The 17,169-nt window shown below is 37.0% G+C and overlaps 1 protein-coding gene across 1 annotated transcript; it reads right to left on the minus strand.

The window, feature by feature from the left end:
• Positions 1-3,949: 3,949 nt before the first annotated feature.
• Positions 3,950-8,174, minus strand: 2mit (leucine-rich repeat-containing protein 2mit). Its single transcript, XM_028315805.1, has 2 exons — positions 5,350-8,174; positions 3,950-5,116 (listed from the first exon to the last, which is right to left on the minus strand). Exon 1 carries the CDS (start codon positions 7,910-7,912, stop codon positions 5,411-5,413), a length of 2,502 nt encoding a protein of 833 aa, XP_028171606.1. The 5' UTR covers positions 7,913-8,174; the 3' UTR covers positions 3,950-5,116; positions 5,350-5,410.
• Positions 8,175-17,169: the final 8,995 nt, after the last annotated feature.

The following is a 17,169-nucleotide window of genomic DNA, read 5'->3' on the forward strand; positions in this document are numbered from 1 at the left end:
TTACAATATTTCAGCAAAATGTGCCTCATGATATAAAGCAGAAAACGTCGCATTTGAAACTTTATTCGACTGAATTCACGTGAAATAAGCGTGTCATCTCGGCGCAGGAAGAGGGGCACGAGGCTAATCTTGCAAGTTTCGCCCTTTCATTGCTAAAAACGGCGCTTTATCTTTGCGTCTTTAGATCAAAGGCATCGACTGTAAGAACAGTCACCCTCGCTACTCCGAAGGCTTTCGGTTACCATATAATATAATGACGCTTCCACAATTCCGGATCGCAACCACGTTTTTATATTGATGCCGGTAAAAATCCACTTAACGTAACATATTATCTGAGATTTTCACATCCATCAAGGTCCCAATAAACGACAAAAGGGTAACAAAACAGTGATAACAAAAGAAATCTGATTTATTAACACAATTACCAAAGATCGGGGCGCCCTCAGCTATTGTCTGATCAAAACACAATTCACCGAATCATAAATAACAGGAACAATAGTCAATAAAATTAGATAGCGATGGTTTCGGGAATTGGCAAGGGAAATAAGATTTTTTTCGCAAATACGTTTACTCTGTCGAGTAAAGATGTTCTTATACGTGACTTCGTACCAATACGTGAGCATCTCTGATTTCCCCATTGAGAACCAAAAACGACGTTCCGAATGATTAGAAATTTAGTTTCCAACTTTGTTTTTGCTTTGCCTACACTGCTATGTACCTACCTACGTTATTTACTTACAATATACATATCCTTACTTTTCGCGAACCATCCTAATAGACCTCTTTTTTCCAGGGGATACGCAATCCCCTAATTTTATTACTCGAGTACGCTTTATGTCCTAGACATGTACAGTATCAATCTAGTAGATAATGTATCATTTCAACCTAATTCCGTCCACTGCTGGACAAACGGATTTCCACAATGACCAGTCCTGCGTTGCCCGCATCCCGGTGATTCCCACGACCTTCACCAGATAGTCGGTCCACCGAATCTGAGGCCTGCCTGCCTACATAAAACTATTTTGTTAAACAGCATCCAATCTTTGCACCAGATCTGCAAAGGATTCAATGATGTCAAATCGTAATTTGAAACAGTAGTTTTATGTTTATCCTCACACCTTTCTTCTCCAACTTAAATGTCTACTAAGGTGCATGTATTTCAAACTAGCAGGGACAAAGTTGACGCCGGCGCAAGCGAGTCCATTAAGGTAGCATTTACGTTCTCTTTAAAAGTTGTGTCCGAATATTGTGAAGTATAAAGAAAAGAAGGAAGTGAGAGAACTAAATAAACGCACAGTCAGCGCGGGAATCTGGCGAAGTAAGGCGGTGACAGCTAGAGCCAAGATGAATTATTCAGGGCAGTCAATTGCTAGCCTCTTTCGCGAGCCTGTCCGCAAATACACCGGCCGCATCCAGCATATCAACACTTTAATAAGACCTAGTTTTATTTACTGTTATTTCATTTGTTGCAAGGTGCTTTTTAGGTAGCATTGTCAAAAGTAACCTTTTTGCGAAAAGACATTATTTTTTTATCAATAAATGCAGAGTGGGTTGAATAACATGCATTAGTGTAATTAAATAACAAAAAGGCTGGTGCCAGCAGCTGTTCTACTAGTTAGTGAAAAGGCTTTTTGAGCACTGCAATCAATCCATAGATTTGTTGGCATTGTTCCAATACATACCGACATCATTTCGTTTCAATATTCCGTAGACGGTCCAATAAATATAAATATATTTTTCATTAATATTTTATACAGTAAAACATTTTTTTAACTACATAGAAAATACTCGTATCACGTCTTTAAACTTACCTACTATACTTTTTCGTCGTTTGCAATATTTTCGAAGAAAACTTGCTTTTAATATCACTGATATTCTACCATAACACAAAGTACAATTTAATTGTCACCGCGGCCGAAATGTTCCCACAAAGTGCGAGGTCAAAGATGAGAAATTGGAGGTAACAAGATATAAAATTATACGGAGGGTAACAAAAGAATGAATTGCCACTGTCATAGTTGCGGATGAATAATTCAGAGGTGCTGACCGACCGCCGCCGCAACAGTGTGGCTCGCGCTTCGTGTTCCAACACTTTTTTGCAACACACAATATGCAATAATGAATAAATGGCAAGATGACGAACAGTCACATTTGTAAAAGGATTTCCCAGAAATGATTGTTTTAATAATTAGACCTTATTAAAAGTAAGTACTTCCAATAACTTTCCACCGGCAGGGGCACAGCGGAACTACGTTGACGTTTACTGCTACGATTTTAATTAAATGCTTTCATTGGAGCCAAGGATTAAATAGGGGTTGGTAATTAAAGCCGACCAGGATTAACGACCTTTGTCTTCTGCAATTATGATTTATTAAGTCTCACCATACAGCTAGAGTCTTAGCAATTTTAAAATTTATTTAAATATAGGTACCTACGCAGTTTCGCTCTAGAAAAAACGCAGGTATTATAAATTATCTTTCAATTTACCCTCAATTTCATATTGAAATAAAAGAATTGCCTCTATTATGAGAGGATGAAGGCATGTCGCCTGAATTAACAAAATTAAATAATTGAATATCTATCACTGAGTAGGCAGTGAGGGAGGGTGAACCCCAATATCAATATTTAATCGAGACATAGACGCCACCCGTCTGTTTGTCTTGTGCACCACGATTCATAACAGCTGAAGGGCTGTTTACATTTCACTATAGAATTTGGAATAACCTTGTTAACATTTTCATATTCCCCTCGCTCCGCAGTTGCCCGCCGTACGTCTCGCATAATGTTCGCTATTCCACAAAGTTGCAGACACCGTAAGCGGCCTTAAATATTAAAAGGATACCTTACCTAAGGAGCCGTTGTCCAACTCTCGGCTTAGCAGCCTATACTGGCCGTAGATAGATACGTACGTAAACACCGTCTTCCACCGAACCGCGTACCGTAACGTAGGCACATTTATACACTTGGGTAACTCTTTATGCGTATTTTCTTTTGATTCACATTCAGGTAGGATTAAGTAAAGGCTTATCAAAACGATAAAATATAACAACTTGGCTAGAAGCTCTTACCCAGAATACTGTAAAATGCTAGTGTGTAAGACTCTTGAGCTAAAGCGGCCGACTTAATTACCATACATTCCTGCGGGAACCTTTTCTCGGATCAAATTATTATACTAATATAAATAAAATTAAATACCACATCATTTTGCGTAATTAAGTAACACTTAAGTTTAAATAGATGTTCTAACGAACGCCTAACACATTCTTACCAATTTATAGAACTAATTTTACACGCACAATATTTTTGAGTTAATCTGTTTTTCTTACATAAATTGTTTCCTTACTGAATTTCTCTTATTACACGTGAGAAATACAAAGTACGATACTGTATCCGATTTTATCTGTAACACCATTGAACAAAAATCTATGCTACATTATTATATTCAAGAAATTAATAAAGCGATTTATTCGGGGATTTCGCTGTGCAAACCAATCCCAAACACCCTACAGGCATATAAAAGGCGTAGGCGCCTCTTATTTTCTCTGTCAATACAAATATTGAAAAATCATTATCTACGTTCACTTCTTTTCTTTTAAGTGAACACGATTTTCTTTAGATAAATCGCAAGGAAAATTATTTTCGATTCGCTTGTTATATTTTCACGATATTTATCACTTCGGGTGGAAGTGAAATGTCTCTTTAATAAATCTTATTTATACAGCTGTACATGTACAAAGACCCTTTTTACACTAGCTATTTATTTATTAGTGAAGCGAGATCGCAGTAAGCAAGTTGCGATATCGCCGCGATTATTTTACGCTAATGTAAAAAGGCTCTTTAGCTTAGAGAGTTATTGCTTGCTAAATAAATAATAATTTGGGGAGCTTAAGTAAATTGGGTAAGTATTCCGTAAAATTCATTTTCACAATTTCATGCTATTTATTTATTAAATCTTGACTATCCGTTTGTACATCATAAACTACAATTCACGTAAAAACATATATCTACACATCATTGTTTTCAAAATGTTATATATCAAGTTACAACCTTAGTTTCAGGATGATGAATGAAATGTATTTTTTTTTATGTAACGTCAATCGAATACAAACAAACTATTGAATCTTAAACCAGTTATACAATTTTACACTAATTATGTATTTGGTGTCTATAACATAAAGAAGTACTCGTAATTACAATTTTGCCGTGAGTTTCGATAAAACTATAATGATAAGAACATTATCGAAGTTAGGGTAACATTAAATAAAACATCACATAAAATGGAATTAGATTAAAATAGCCAAAAGTAAATCTATGAATCTTTCTATGAGAAATAAACAGAGCGATAAACAATTTGGCGTTAGAAACAACATTTGGCACTTGAATCGGGCACGCTACACGATAATTAGCAATATCATTATGTTAATAGTTACAAAGGGTTAACAGGGAAGACTTGATCTGTGGGGTTACTCTCGAAATACAACAATGCTTAATATCCCGCTTTAATAATGTTAGAGAGCTTCACACCTTTCATAATAGAGAATTATTATTGACACGCACGACTCGTAGCAGAATACGTGGTTTGTACGTGAAATTATATCAAATACATGGAATAGAAAATATACTCATAAGATATACAGTCCGAGAGTAACCCGAATGCTCTTTGCAAAAGTTTTGGTATAGTTAGTAACGTTTTAAACAAATACACACCCAATGCCTTACTAATTAAGAAAGCCATTTTTGCTGACAATTATTTTAATTATGAAAAAATAAAATATGTATCATTTTATTGCTTGTCATAAGTATCCGTCATAATTCGCCAGCAACAATGGCTTTAGGGCATGTATTACAACTACAATTAGTAGGTAATATCTTGAAATGAAAAACTTTGAATATTAATCACAAATTCACAATGTCTCTACGACTTCGCACAAAAATATTTCTATTTCTATGGTCATCGATAAAACAGCAAAACAATTATTTACATATTAGAAACGAGGGCAACGCTTAGCCTCTGCAGTCCAGCCCATCACTCTATTTGTACTTATTTCATAAAAAAATACGCACGTCCATATATCACATAACACCGCCCCTCCATCAAGCAGCCGACCGCTTCGAACTGAAACAAACAAGGCGTATTTATAGCCATCATAAAACAACATCTACCAGACACTCGTTTTAAACACCGTTAATTACCAGTATCAATCAAGGTACCCGTAGACCAGAGAGTGTATGAAATAGAGACATATTCCGTTTGTTAACCAACTATAATCAAACACCTACTACTCTACTTAATTTAATAAGATATGAAATTAACGTAAACATCGAAATTTGAATAGATTTTATACTCACATTAGTGCTACGTCAAAAGTGAGTCGTATTCGAAGGGTGTAGGATCGGCTGCTCTCAAGTGTCACCAAAGCACCCCGCCGGATATATTGGACACCTCTATTTGGTCCTCTCGCTCTATTGTAACAGCTGGTACCCGTCTTCTTCTGTATCTCAATCGGAAGCTTGCCCATAAAATTAAGGACATCACTATTAGGGTCGATACAATGCCTGTTCCTAGGTATTGTGCGTAGCTTGTATGAGTAGACTGGTAAGGAGAGAATTCTGTTTTTTTATTCAAATTAGTCGAATCAGCTTCCGCAGTGTCGTTTTCTACTCCACTTGAATTAGGTGACAATAAATTTAATTTTGATTCATTTTTGGATATTTCATCCATATTCATTTTACTCACTATGTTAGTTGGAGTATTTAGTCGTTTTCCAGATCTATTTTTATGAGGACTGACCTCATCCAGATACAATTTACCCGTATCTTTAGGTGGTGAGTAAACATATGGTTCAATATCTAAAAACTTGTGATCAATACTGAACTGATCGTTTTGGATTTTATTTTGTTCCAAAACTTTAGTCGATTCTCTAACTTTAGCAGCAGAGCTTTCATTGAAATAATCGGTATAAGGAATTTTATTTTCGTATCTTGATGTCGTGCTGTCGTTGCGTACTATCTGTGGTTGTAAATTATTTCTCTGATTTATTGTTAACGACTTGTTCGCAAAAACAGCATTACCTTTATCGGGGTAATTGATTGTCTCGTGTTTAGCTCTTTCTGTTTTGTTATTGAGGTAGCCGTAATATCGAAGTAATTTGTTAATCATTTCAGTACTATACAAGTTTACAGGTGGTAAGCTTTCGCTTATAGTGAATGTTTCGGGGAAGGTACAATTGTATTTTGTTACATCGGTCTTAGTTTCTGATGTAGAGTAATAACACGTCTCTCCATTTGATAAACTCTTGTTCCAAGTCATCCAGTCCTTTAACCACATTTCAGAACTGCAGTTTATTTTATTACCGTGCAGTCTCAGTGTCTTTAGTTGACTCAAGTAAAAAAGTAGGTCATTCCTAACTTCAGAAAGGTTATTCATTCTTAGATCTAAGTACTGTAAGTGGGAAAAAGCAGCTAACGCAGCTGAATCGGCCAGTAATTGTCGAGCTAGGCCCGGGCTGGACTGTAGGTGTAACATTTGCACGCTTTCCGGATTTGACATTGGAAATGAACCATCCTTTTCTGGGACCGAGAGATTTAAATAACAGAGCCTGAGATCTCGCAACGAAAGAGGCCCATCGAATGTACTCGAAGAGAAGGACTGAACGGGATTATTTGAAAGATCTAACATTTCCAGGGAAAGCAAATCATCAAACACGTGGTCTTCAATGTAACGTATTTGATTGTTTTGTAATAACAAAATACGAAGATTGGGCAGATTTTTAAAATCTGGTATAGAAAGATTTCTAATTAGATTGTTGTTCATAGATAAATATTTAAGCTCATCCGGTAAAGATTTCGGAACGCTGGTCAGAAGGTTCTTATTCAAGTTTAAAAATAAAAGCATTTCGAGTCTTCCCAAGGAATCATCTTCAACAGATGTGACTTTATTGTCTGAAAAGTCTAGGGATTGAAGCAATGGATAGCTATCTAAATCGCCACAGCGAACTGAAGATATGCGGTTTCCTACCAACGATAGGAAACGGACAGAGTGTGTGAAAGCTTCGGGAACTTGATAGAGACCGGTCCTCGATGCATCGATTTGCTGCAAGCGCCGGCCGGTGCCCACCAGCAGCTGCGTGTCCAGTTGCGTGATGCCCAGGTGCGGGTTGTCAGTCAGCAGAAGACGCGCCAAGTTCGGCAACAGCTGCAGCGCTCCCGGTGCAAGTTTCCTCAAATTATTGTGCGACACGTCCAAATGTTGCAGTAACCAGTTGTTAAAATAATTTTCATGAATAAATTCTATATTATTCCTGCTAAGATTCAAATGCTGAAGGTTCTTGAGCGGTGTAAATACATTCGCTAACAAGGTCAAATTGTTTTCAGATAAATCCAAGGACTCGAGCTTGTTTAATCCGCTGAAAGACTCTTCTATCACACTTATGATCCTATTTTTACTCAGATCTAGTTTCCTTAGATTAATAAATTTATTGAAGATGCCTTTTTTAATTATTTGTAACTTATTTGCGGACAAATCAATTTCTTGCACATTCTGTGTCTTTATATTGAGGTTTATCTTGACAATATTGCTATTTGTAATTATAAGTGAGTGAGTATCCATTGCTGATAAATCAAAATCAACAGTACTGACGTTGCACGTACTGGGGTAATGCACTGAAAATTCCGTAAGAGTTTTGTTTCCATACTTCAGCGGCAAAGATTCCAGCTGTTTGTCTTCATTACAGCACACCACCATACGATATACTTTCGTATATTCTCTCAATGTTATGTTATAAGAACATCTTTGACATAAAGTCACGTTATTACTGCACGAACATATTTCTGGGCACGTCGAAGCCAAATTCGTAACTTGCCACGACGATACAATAATTAAAAGTAAACACTGTTTAAGAGATAAAGCCATGATCGACACTGTTTGTTGGTCCAATTTTAGGCTGGATTAAGAACCAAATGGAACTGAAGTTGACATGATTTGTAAGAGTTGTCGCGATTCACGATTGCACAAAGTTGTTGTGTTCTACGGTTATAAAGCATAGTTGTAACTTCACTCCAGCACTGACACTCAAGTTGTCGCGGCAGTCGGGCGGCTGTCACTCATGCTCGGCGACCGTCGTGCGAGTGCAGCGAGGACACGTGAGCGCAGTGCACCGGGCGGGCGGGACGAGCGGCCGGCACGCGGGCGCCAGCGGGTCTGGCCGCGAACTGTGTGGACCGAGGGCGCGAGCCGCGGCGCCGGCGCCCTGCTGCCGCCGCTATACCCTCAACCTTATTTTTATATAGTCAACTGACTTCCACACCGCCACTATTTATGTCATACTCGGCGCTCCCTAATACGTTATTTCGAGGACGCAAGTATTTGTAAGTGTACGTAATATTTTTCGGTTGCTCTCTAGCAGAGATTGCTCCCTGTTGGGCTCTCCCGGCAGGATAGCATGATTTAAACGATAAGTTATTATTGCTGAATAGCTTACAGACTTTATATTACATTATGAAGCTAGTAGACGGAAAATGTTACGGATTTGCCTCATACTTTTATGAGTTTATAGCCGTTTCGAACTTTGGTATAAAGTAGCGAAGAAAAAGCTTATTGGAAGAGGAAAATCTGCCCCACAACTTTAGTGTAGAAAATGTTTTATATGCTAACTATAACTTTATACGTAAGTAAGTACATGCGTTATTTTTCAAAATATTATTGGCACTCAAAACCTACATAGCTTTTCACCTTTATTTATTTAAAAAATTATCAATTATTCCGAATAGATATGTGCTAAAAATCATTAATAGAGTGCTGAGACTTTAAGCTGCTTCCACAAAAATACATAAACTTATACGTCCTGCAGTTCTGAGAAGTAAGAGGCGAAGCTAAATGCGCTTTAGCAAAGGAGATTAAAGAAATACAGGCCTGTGCTTGACAATCGCAGTGTGTCGCCGTGTCCCGGAGGTATCTGTTCCGCGACGCTCCTTTATCTGGACAAAGGCAATGAACTAACGGTCAGCTCTGAAGTCCACCTTTTTATCCAACCCTTTCTTTATACTGTTTCGAACATCTTTACTGAAACGTTCGACTAGCATTTTCATGAATTGCTCCCACAAGGTTTTCCAAAGGGTCACTTTATTGCGATCCTTAATTTGGGTTATTTGAACTTTTCTTGTCCCTTCCTGAATGTTTTCAGGACGAAAACGTCGCATTCGAGTATTTCAACCACCTTGCGTATGTTACGTGTACTTATTACGGCCTAATGCCAAATTTATGACTTTTGCGAACACATACATTCCGTTGAAAAAGGTGTCAGCTTATATCCCACGTCACGTAGCAAGCTTTTTCTGTTCGTGCTTTAACGTATTCTCAGTATTTTAATTTATTTATAAGGAAAATTGTCTTATGTATAATGTCGAATGTCTTCAGCTAATCCTGGTAAGTGGTAGCATTTGCAGTTTAGACTTGGGAGTATTAAGAAATAATTCATGGAGTGCCGGGCGGATATATCCCCCGTATATTAGGTTATTGCATTCGGAGCATTCCCATCTATTTCAGGGAGCACCTTACCCGAATACATTTATTAAAGTGACCCTCAGCTTAGAGACCGCCAGATAAATCATAGTCAGGAAATGGCGGGTTTTCGCGGTAAACCGAATAAAAAAGGAAAATCCTTTACATCAGTGGGTACTAACAAGAAAACGAATACCTGGAAATAATGATTCGATCGAATCAAAGAAATTCAAACAGCTTTGTACAGTCGCCGTCAGAATTTTGCTTATATTAAATATACTAGCGGCCGCCCGCGACTTCGTACGCGTGGACCTATAACCTGCCCAGGAGTATGAAGAATAATTGTACCAAGTTTCGTTAAAATCCGTGGAGCAGTTTTTGTTTCTATAAGGAACATACAGACAGACAGACAGACAGACAAAAATTTTACTGATTGCATTTTTGGCATCAGTATCGATCACTAATTACCCCCTGATAGTTATTTTGAAAATATATTTCATGTACAGAATTTACCTCTCTACAGATTTATTATAAGTATAGATTAAAACAGTATGCCTCAAAATTAAAAAAAAAGAAACGGGATCCCTTCATTGTCCATCTAAGTATGTATCAATCGGTTAGTCGTTCATTCAATTAGTTGTTTTTTCTGTTAGCAAAGAATCCATTTCTCACAAAGGCATAGTAGTGTGAATGCAAGGAATCATGTTGAAATTAATTAATATCATAATTAAGTGGAAAAAAAAGAAATAGGAGAATTGAAATATAGGAAGATGTGAGGGTACGGCGGACCCCTTAGTGCGCGAATCCAACTTGCATTTGATTTATTTTTATTGATATACTATTCTCAATGGCCCATTTACTTTGCGAAATAATGATGACAAATTAAACCTAAGAGAATAATATAAATGTACTTATCTGCCATCAATAGTTATCAGGAGAAAAACTACGAAAACTGAGATTCTTTAATGCGTTGTGCACTTCAAAACAATTTTACTCCTGACCTGCTTTCGAAACTCTTTATGAAAAAGTTTGCAAACAAACAACAATACTTTCAACAGTCCAGTAAAACGCTTGTCTTAGTTAGACGGTAGTGATTAAGTAACAAAATAGACGTGGAGCAAGCCGAAGCATTGCGCCATTAGCGACCGGTAACAGTAAACTGTTCCGGGAACTAAAAGTGCACCTTCCCCGGAACAAAATCGCTGTCATTAGGGTAACGAGGGCGAGTTGCTGACGCGGCCGTGTCCGTGCTCCTGGCTCGCAGACCTAATGAACCGGTCCCCTTGGCAGCTACGGAACCCTACATTGTTACCTAGGTCCAGGTAATTTACGAAATTGCACCAATTTCATCGTCACTCCCCAAATTACTACTAGTTAAGAAATGAAACAGCGTAGTAGGCTCTTTGCTACGGTAAACTCGTAGCCTCGTAGCCGCACTACTCATTACCGCGTTCCGTAGCGAAACACTAAACTCTTATTTTCATCGTTGCTTTTATTTTACCTTCCCAACACCTCTCTTCTGCTTTGGGCATATTATGGCACAAGTCAGTAGGTACTGCCTTCATGGTTTTTAATGTTTTTAAATTGCTATAGGTATTTGAAGTATTAAATACATCTTAGTTAAAAACAATAATGATAGGTACATACTACGCACTGGAATCACTGATAAAGTTAAGATGTACTACAAGTTAGTAGGTATCTACGTTTTATGAGAGGTGAAAACAGAAGTAATACCTACTCTTAAATACAAAACTCAGCAATGCCAGTTTAGCGTGGCAAAAATGTTTCATTTCCTGGAAAAAATACTAATTATATATCGAGTTCGAGGCAGAGATCTGTTTACAGTATTAAAAAAAATATTCAAAGGGCTTATCTCAACCGAATGGTATGCTAGATAGAACAGCTAACTCAAAATATTCCGATTAACTGTATTTCGTTTTTACCAACTTCTGCTACAGCCTGTATTAACGAAACATAAGCTATTAAATTTTATCACATTCAAATAAGTATTCGAATTTAAATATAAACATTTCACTTTAAACACGTTCGGATTCCCAGAACTCCGAATATTTTTGGCATTTTGAACAAAGGCCATTGGTGAACACGCTACGAGTCTAACATTACACGCACGTCAAATATTTCGGCGCTTCATAGCAGGTGCGATGTTGCTCCATGCATCCACGAATTGGAGGCAATATATTTTGAAGGTGAAATATTGGAATCAATCAGCGCAAACATTGGCTATTATTTTTTTTTGCAACTAACTTGTTTTATCAATAGGATTTCAAAAAAATGGATGCGTAGTGTACGAATTACGTGTTACCCAAATTTAGCCGAAATACTAAACTTAGCCGAATATAATAACTGCCTATTATAATAAGATGTGAAAGAGTACCTGACTGACAGTAGCCTTTAATTTATTTTAATTTAAACACTCCAGAAGAATATTACGGATAAACGTAGGCAAAGTGTCAGGGCAACATCTAATTATCCCAAGTTGGGTAATGGAATTATGTTGGCAAAAAGCAGAGCTAGAAATTGTAATCTGGGCCCGGGCATTAGGCGTAATTAGTCGTCAAACGTAACGTAATCCTGTATAAGTGTAGTACGATGCGCCACAAATCTAGCGAGTAAATCAGTTTACGCATTGTTAATCGCGCTGTCCGGCGGCGGGCGCGCCGTGGGAACCGTAATAAGGGTCGTGGCGTAAAACTTTATTGCCCGCTCCACCTCGGCCCATGAGGCGCGATTCGAAATGACGCCCATTCTCATTAACCTCGCTGCGGCTGCCTCTCCTCTCTGTAACAACAGCCGCAGTTTTTATTCCGCAAACGATAACACGCAATCGCTGTCTTAATTGCGCAAACTGAGTCCGTTTTACCCTCTGTATATTTGTATTACGTTTCTATTAATTCAACAGGCGGTTTAATAACAAACCCTTTTTGCGTTTCTTTGTATTGTTCCAAGTTTATTTTGCATACGTTGTTGAAAATGGATTATAAATTCGACAATTAGTCTTTTTAGTCAGTTTTTTAACACAAAAAAAGATTTTTAGGACATGGCATTAATTAAAAATAATATTTAGTTAATAAATAAAAGCATAATCAGTGACAGACAGATTTTGATGAATTCGTAAACAAATCTAATCAGTATTAATGTTCGCAGAGCAATGGATGAGTAATTTATCAAAATCTTGTTTATTGGTCGGTCTGTTTTCATTAGACAGGCTCTCGAGGCGGTGTCCGGGATCGAGATCTGGTGAAGGTCGACACTTTAATCAATCACAGTAGTGTGATTCAAAATGCACGCACACGCCTCCTTGAAATATGAGAGCTCGCCCCGGGGGAACTAATGTTTTATATTCTGTCGTTGTATTGACAGTCGTGACTTATTGCCCAACAGATTGTGCGCCTCTAACTAAAAATATGCCGAAATAATTTCGTGGCATATCTTCAAATTTAAGACGAGAATTTCCTTGACATAGAGGTTAAAGTCCGACGGGACGCCGGTTTGGCACGGACAAATGCACGTTGGTCGCTTTGTAAATCATGCCTGCGTTGTGTTGTGCGCTGAAACAGCAGTGATGTAGGATGTAGGCCAAGTGCTTACTCACACGAATCTCCATAGAGCATCTACATCGACAGCCATTACGTCAAGCTTCACGCTGAAGCGCCTACTGAAATCTTAAACCACATAGCCTTACGTTGCTAACTGTCTAATGTCTAATGAAAACTATTTATTTACTATGTCCGTAAAAACGTCTCACCAAAAACAAACTTTTAACACGTAATCATAACGAGACATCCTTGAACATTGAAATTGTAACTTAAAAATAGCACGGCCATTACAGGAGGGAAAACAATATGTGTCACACTTTTCATTATAAAAAGCCTCCCAACTAGCGCTGCGACACTATTAAAGGCGTCGTAAAAACGCCGCAGCACTTTCTTTCTCTTTATATTTTTTACGGCGCTCGGGATGCCACCTACATCATAAAAAGTGAAATATTGTGTCTCGAAGCGGATGCCCCCGCCCTTTATGAGATTAGATTGAACTGAAATCCGATAGAAAAACGAACGTTACGTATCACGCAACGTACCTTGCCCGATCCGTAAAGTTGCGGATTAGAGAATCACGCACGATACAAGAAATATTGCTCAGCTTCCTGTCGGTAAGTAATATTTCTACTTAAGTATCCGGACGGAGATTAGTTTTTTGGCCGAAAATCCCTGATATATTCGAACTCATAAAATCACACGCGGTCAATTTTATTAAAAACGTCAATTTATTACTTTGTTGTGCAAATATTTTGAAATGTCTAAATTACAAATTCTGAAGTTCACATGCACAGTGGATTAAATGTATTGTTATAAAATATTTTGCATTCGTACAAACTTGCGTTATTTCAAAATTATCACATTTACGACCCTGCATAATAAATAAAGCCTGAATTGCCAATAAACTTTACTTCACTGAACTTACTTTAAGCAAACCAAGCCATATCTTTGAAACATATTTTACGAATTACACCAAACTCATGGCTGAAAACTAATGGTGCGAGAAGTGATACCTACTATCGCTCTAACCGTGCCATTTGAATAGCTGACTGAGTTTGCATAAAAGACCAAGCATTTTATTGAAAAAGTAAAGTAAAGGAACCTGACTTAAAACTCCAACACCAGTAATAAAACAAATGGTGTAGATTACAAATGATTAATGTAGTTTACTTTAAAAATATTAAAAACTACTTTTGAATGGTTCACAGACTCATAATAAAACGTGGGTGGTAAGAAAAATATAATATTACGGGAGCCACATTTCCCAACGGTAATATTTAAAAACCACTTTTATCCACAAAAATGACGAACTTCCATTCATACTTTCATCCTCACTTAGGTCCCTTATGGGACGAATTCTCAAAAATCTTCAGAAGTAAGGCTCATTTTCGTTGTACGTACGAAGCTACATCTAAGTAAACTCGTAGATGCTACTTTGGAGCAAAAATGTAGTCTTATATGCTGTTGTATGTACAGAAAGTATTAAGGCCAAAACTGACATTATAAGTAAGTTATTTTAATAACCAAAATCATATTATTGGTTTAATATTCAAGATAAAAAAATACGGTAAAAATATCTACTTTTATAGTGATTTCGACATAGATATTCTACACATAAAATTGCTATGATTTGTATAAGGTGTACCTACTTAGGTATTACATAGATACTAGATACATAATTATATGTATTTTAATTTATTTTATCAGATCAAGCAAACAATAAACATGGAAAGTAAAGTAGGCACTTTGTAACAAAGCAATTTAATATCGGGGTAAAGCATTTCGATCAACCTGTTGTTTTGTTGAGTTCTAAAGATAAGACAATTCCTCACTATAAACCCTTTCACATTATTCGGACCCCTAAAACATCACCAAAATTTACGATCCATTGCACTTTACAGTTCATTGGAAACAAATTATCTCGCTTTTAGTTTAGTCTTTAGTTCATTTGTTTCAAGCAATTTTACTTTTGAGGAAATATCTATATATATAAAAGAAAGTCGTGTTAGTTACTCCACTTATAACTAAAGAACGGCTGAACCGATTGAGCTGAAAATTGTCAGGGAGGTAGTTTAGAGCCAGGAGAAGGACATAGGATACTTTTTATCCCGTTCGAAATAAAAAAAAGTCTGCTTATTTATTGCCATTAAGGCGGAACAAAGTTCGCCGGGTCAGCTAGTTTTGTATAAAAAGGAGAATCCCACGTTGTCGTCACTTTAATAGTACCTATTCAGTTTTTCAGATACTTTATGGATTAAAGGTAAGAAAAAACCGTTTAATACTAGATCTACGAATTCGGTTTCTTTTGTCACACATATTATAGAATTATATTTTATTTACAGATATAGCTACGCAGTATGCAGGGATCAAACCACATGTACTCGTATGTGCTCTTAGTTGAGTAAACAAACGCAAATTCATTGCTTACGAGTATGCTGGCGCGACGGCGATGTGACGGAGCACGATTCCCTGGGTAAACTTTACGTGTCAGGCAAACAGAACATCTAGCATGATTAGGTGTATCAAATTCACTTCAATCAATGAATTTATTTTAAATATTTTTCAATTCAGTGGCAGTAGTTATCCCATAAACAAAAAAAAATTACGTATTAAACCTTGCAAGTAGTCTACGTTCTAACGTACCAATCCAACCGCAGCACAAAAGCTTTCAGCTAGACTAAACATCGAAACATTTATGTAGAGTCACAAACAAGCTTCAGTCACCTTTCGTAGTGCAGACGAGCGACGCTGGCGCACTCTACAGTCTGCAACCCACGTAAATTCGTTTGTAGAGGCAAGAGAACGCTGCGCATCTTGAAAGGGTACCCACAGGGCGGAGCGCCGAGCGGTCAGCCGCCCGTGCATCCGCGCTCTGATTCGTGTTCATTTAAACAGTTCACCGGTTTCAGGAGCCGAGCTCCTACCGCGGACACAAATAAAATAAAATGTCAGTCTCCGACATTTCTGCAAAACATTTATCAACCAACCGACAGCGCGCAACTTTAGAAATATTTTGGAAAAGTTACAACTTGTTCGTAAGGCTTTTTCATTTCTAAAAACGTGTCGCCATTTTCTCATCATTTTTTTTAATAATTTATAATCAATTTTAATATCAAGCAAAACAAATCAAACAAAGTACAGTCGCAGAATGAAAAGGTTCGTCACCTTAGTGTAGGTTTTCGCTTGCACTAGGTACTGTAAGAGTCAAACCTGCCAACATAACAGTGCAAGAAACAGTGCTGCTAACATTTAAATAAATATGACGTTTGCTAACGAATAAGGTTTTGCTTGTTTATTTTTCTATCCCATCAGTGCAATGCAATGATGACATTGACCAATTGACAATAGTTTTTTTCATTTTATAAGAAATAATAATGGCAGGTTGAACCAACAAGAAGGTTTTAGTTTATCAATCATAATAATCTTCTTGACAAGATAAATCGTCAAACAACTTTGATCTGAATAATTTTGAACTTTACTGACGAACAGTTAAAGATTATTTTCTCTAACTCGAGATTATTCTGTAACATAGTTTCAAAAGGTAATAATTATGTGCTCGCGATTCGTTGAAGGAATCAATTTGAAAACTGACGAACCTTTTCATTCCGTGACTGTACATAACAAATGCATCCTTAAAAGTGTCGGTATATATTTGTTGTTCAAAAGTGTTTGAAACATTTGAAACGATCTATGAAAACTGAGGGCATAAAGTGATAACAACAATGCTTGTCCTGAAGAACCTATTGACTGTGCTATTGATGGTTCAAGTCTTTACAAACTAATAACTACATGTATATACATTATAATAACTTCTTTTGTTATGTCTAGGTAAATAGATGGACCTTTAAATCGTTCGAAAATTCAATCAAAATTATCTTATTTACAAATAAATTGTATTCAGGCCAAATTAAAATTATATGCAAGAAAGCATTTGAAGGCGACGACTAGAGGCTGCGATTTCGTCTTTTGGAGGGTAGGCACAAGCGAAGAGCCGCAGCGGAGCAAGCGACAGTAAAATTATTTACAACTTATCTCAATATTATAAAATATTTCTAATTATTAATTAAATATTTGTTCCATAAATATACTGAAATGATAAGAACAAACATTATT

The sequence above is a fragment of the Ostrinia furnacalis genome, unplaced genomic scaffold (genome assembly GCF_004193835.3).
Source record: "Ostrinia furnacalis isolate ACB-3 unplaced genomic scaffold, ASM419383v2 OfSCF5321, whole genome shotgun sequence".
In the NCBI taxonomy this organism is placed as follows: domain Eukaryota; kingdom Metazoa; phylum Arthropoda; class Insecta; order Lepidoptera; family Crambidae; genus Ostrinia; species Ostrinia furnacalis.

Coding starts and splice junctions, on each gene's coding strand:
- 2mit (XM_028315805.1), bottom strand. CDS start 7,912: ATGGCTTTATCTCTTAAACAGTGTTTACTTTTAATTATTGTATCGTCG.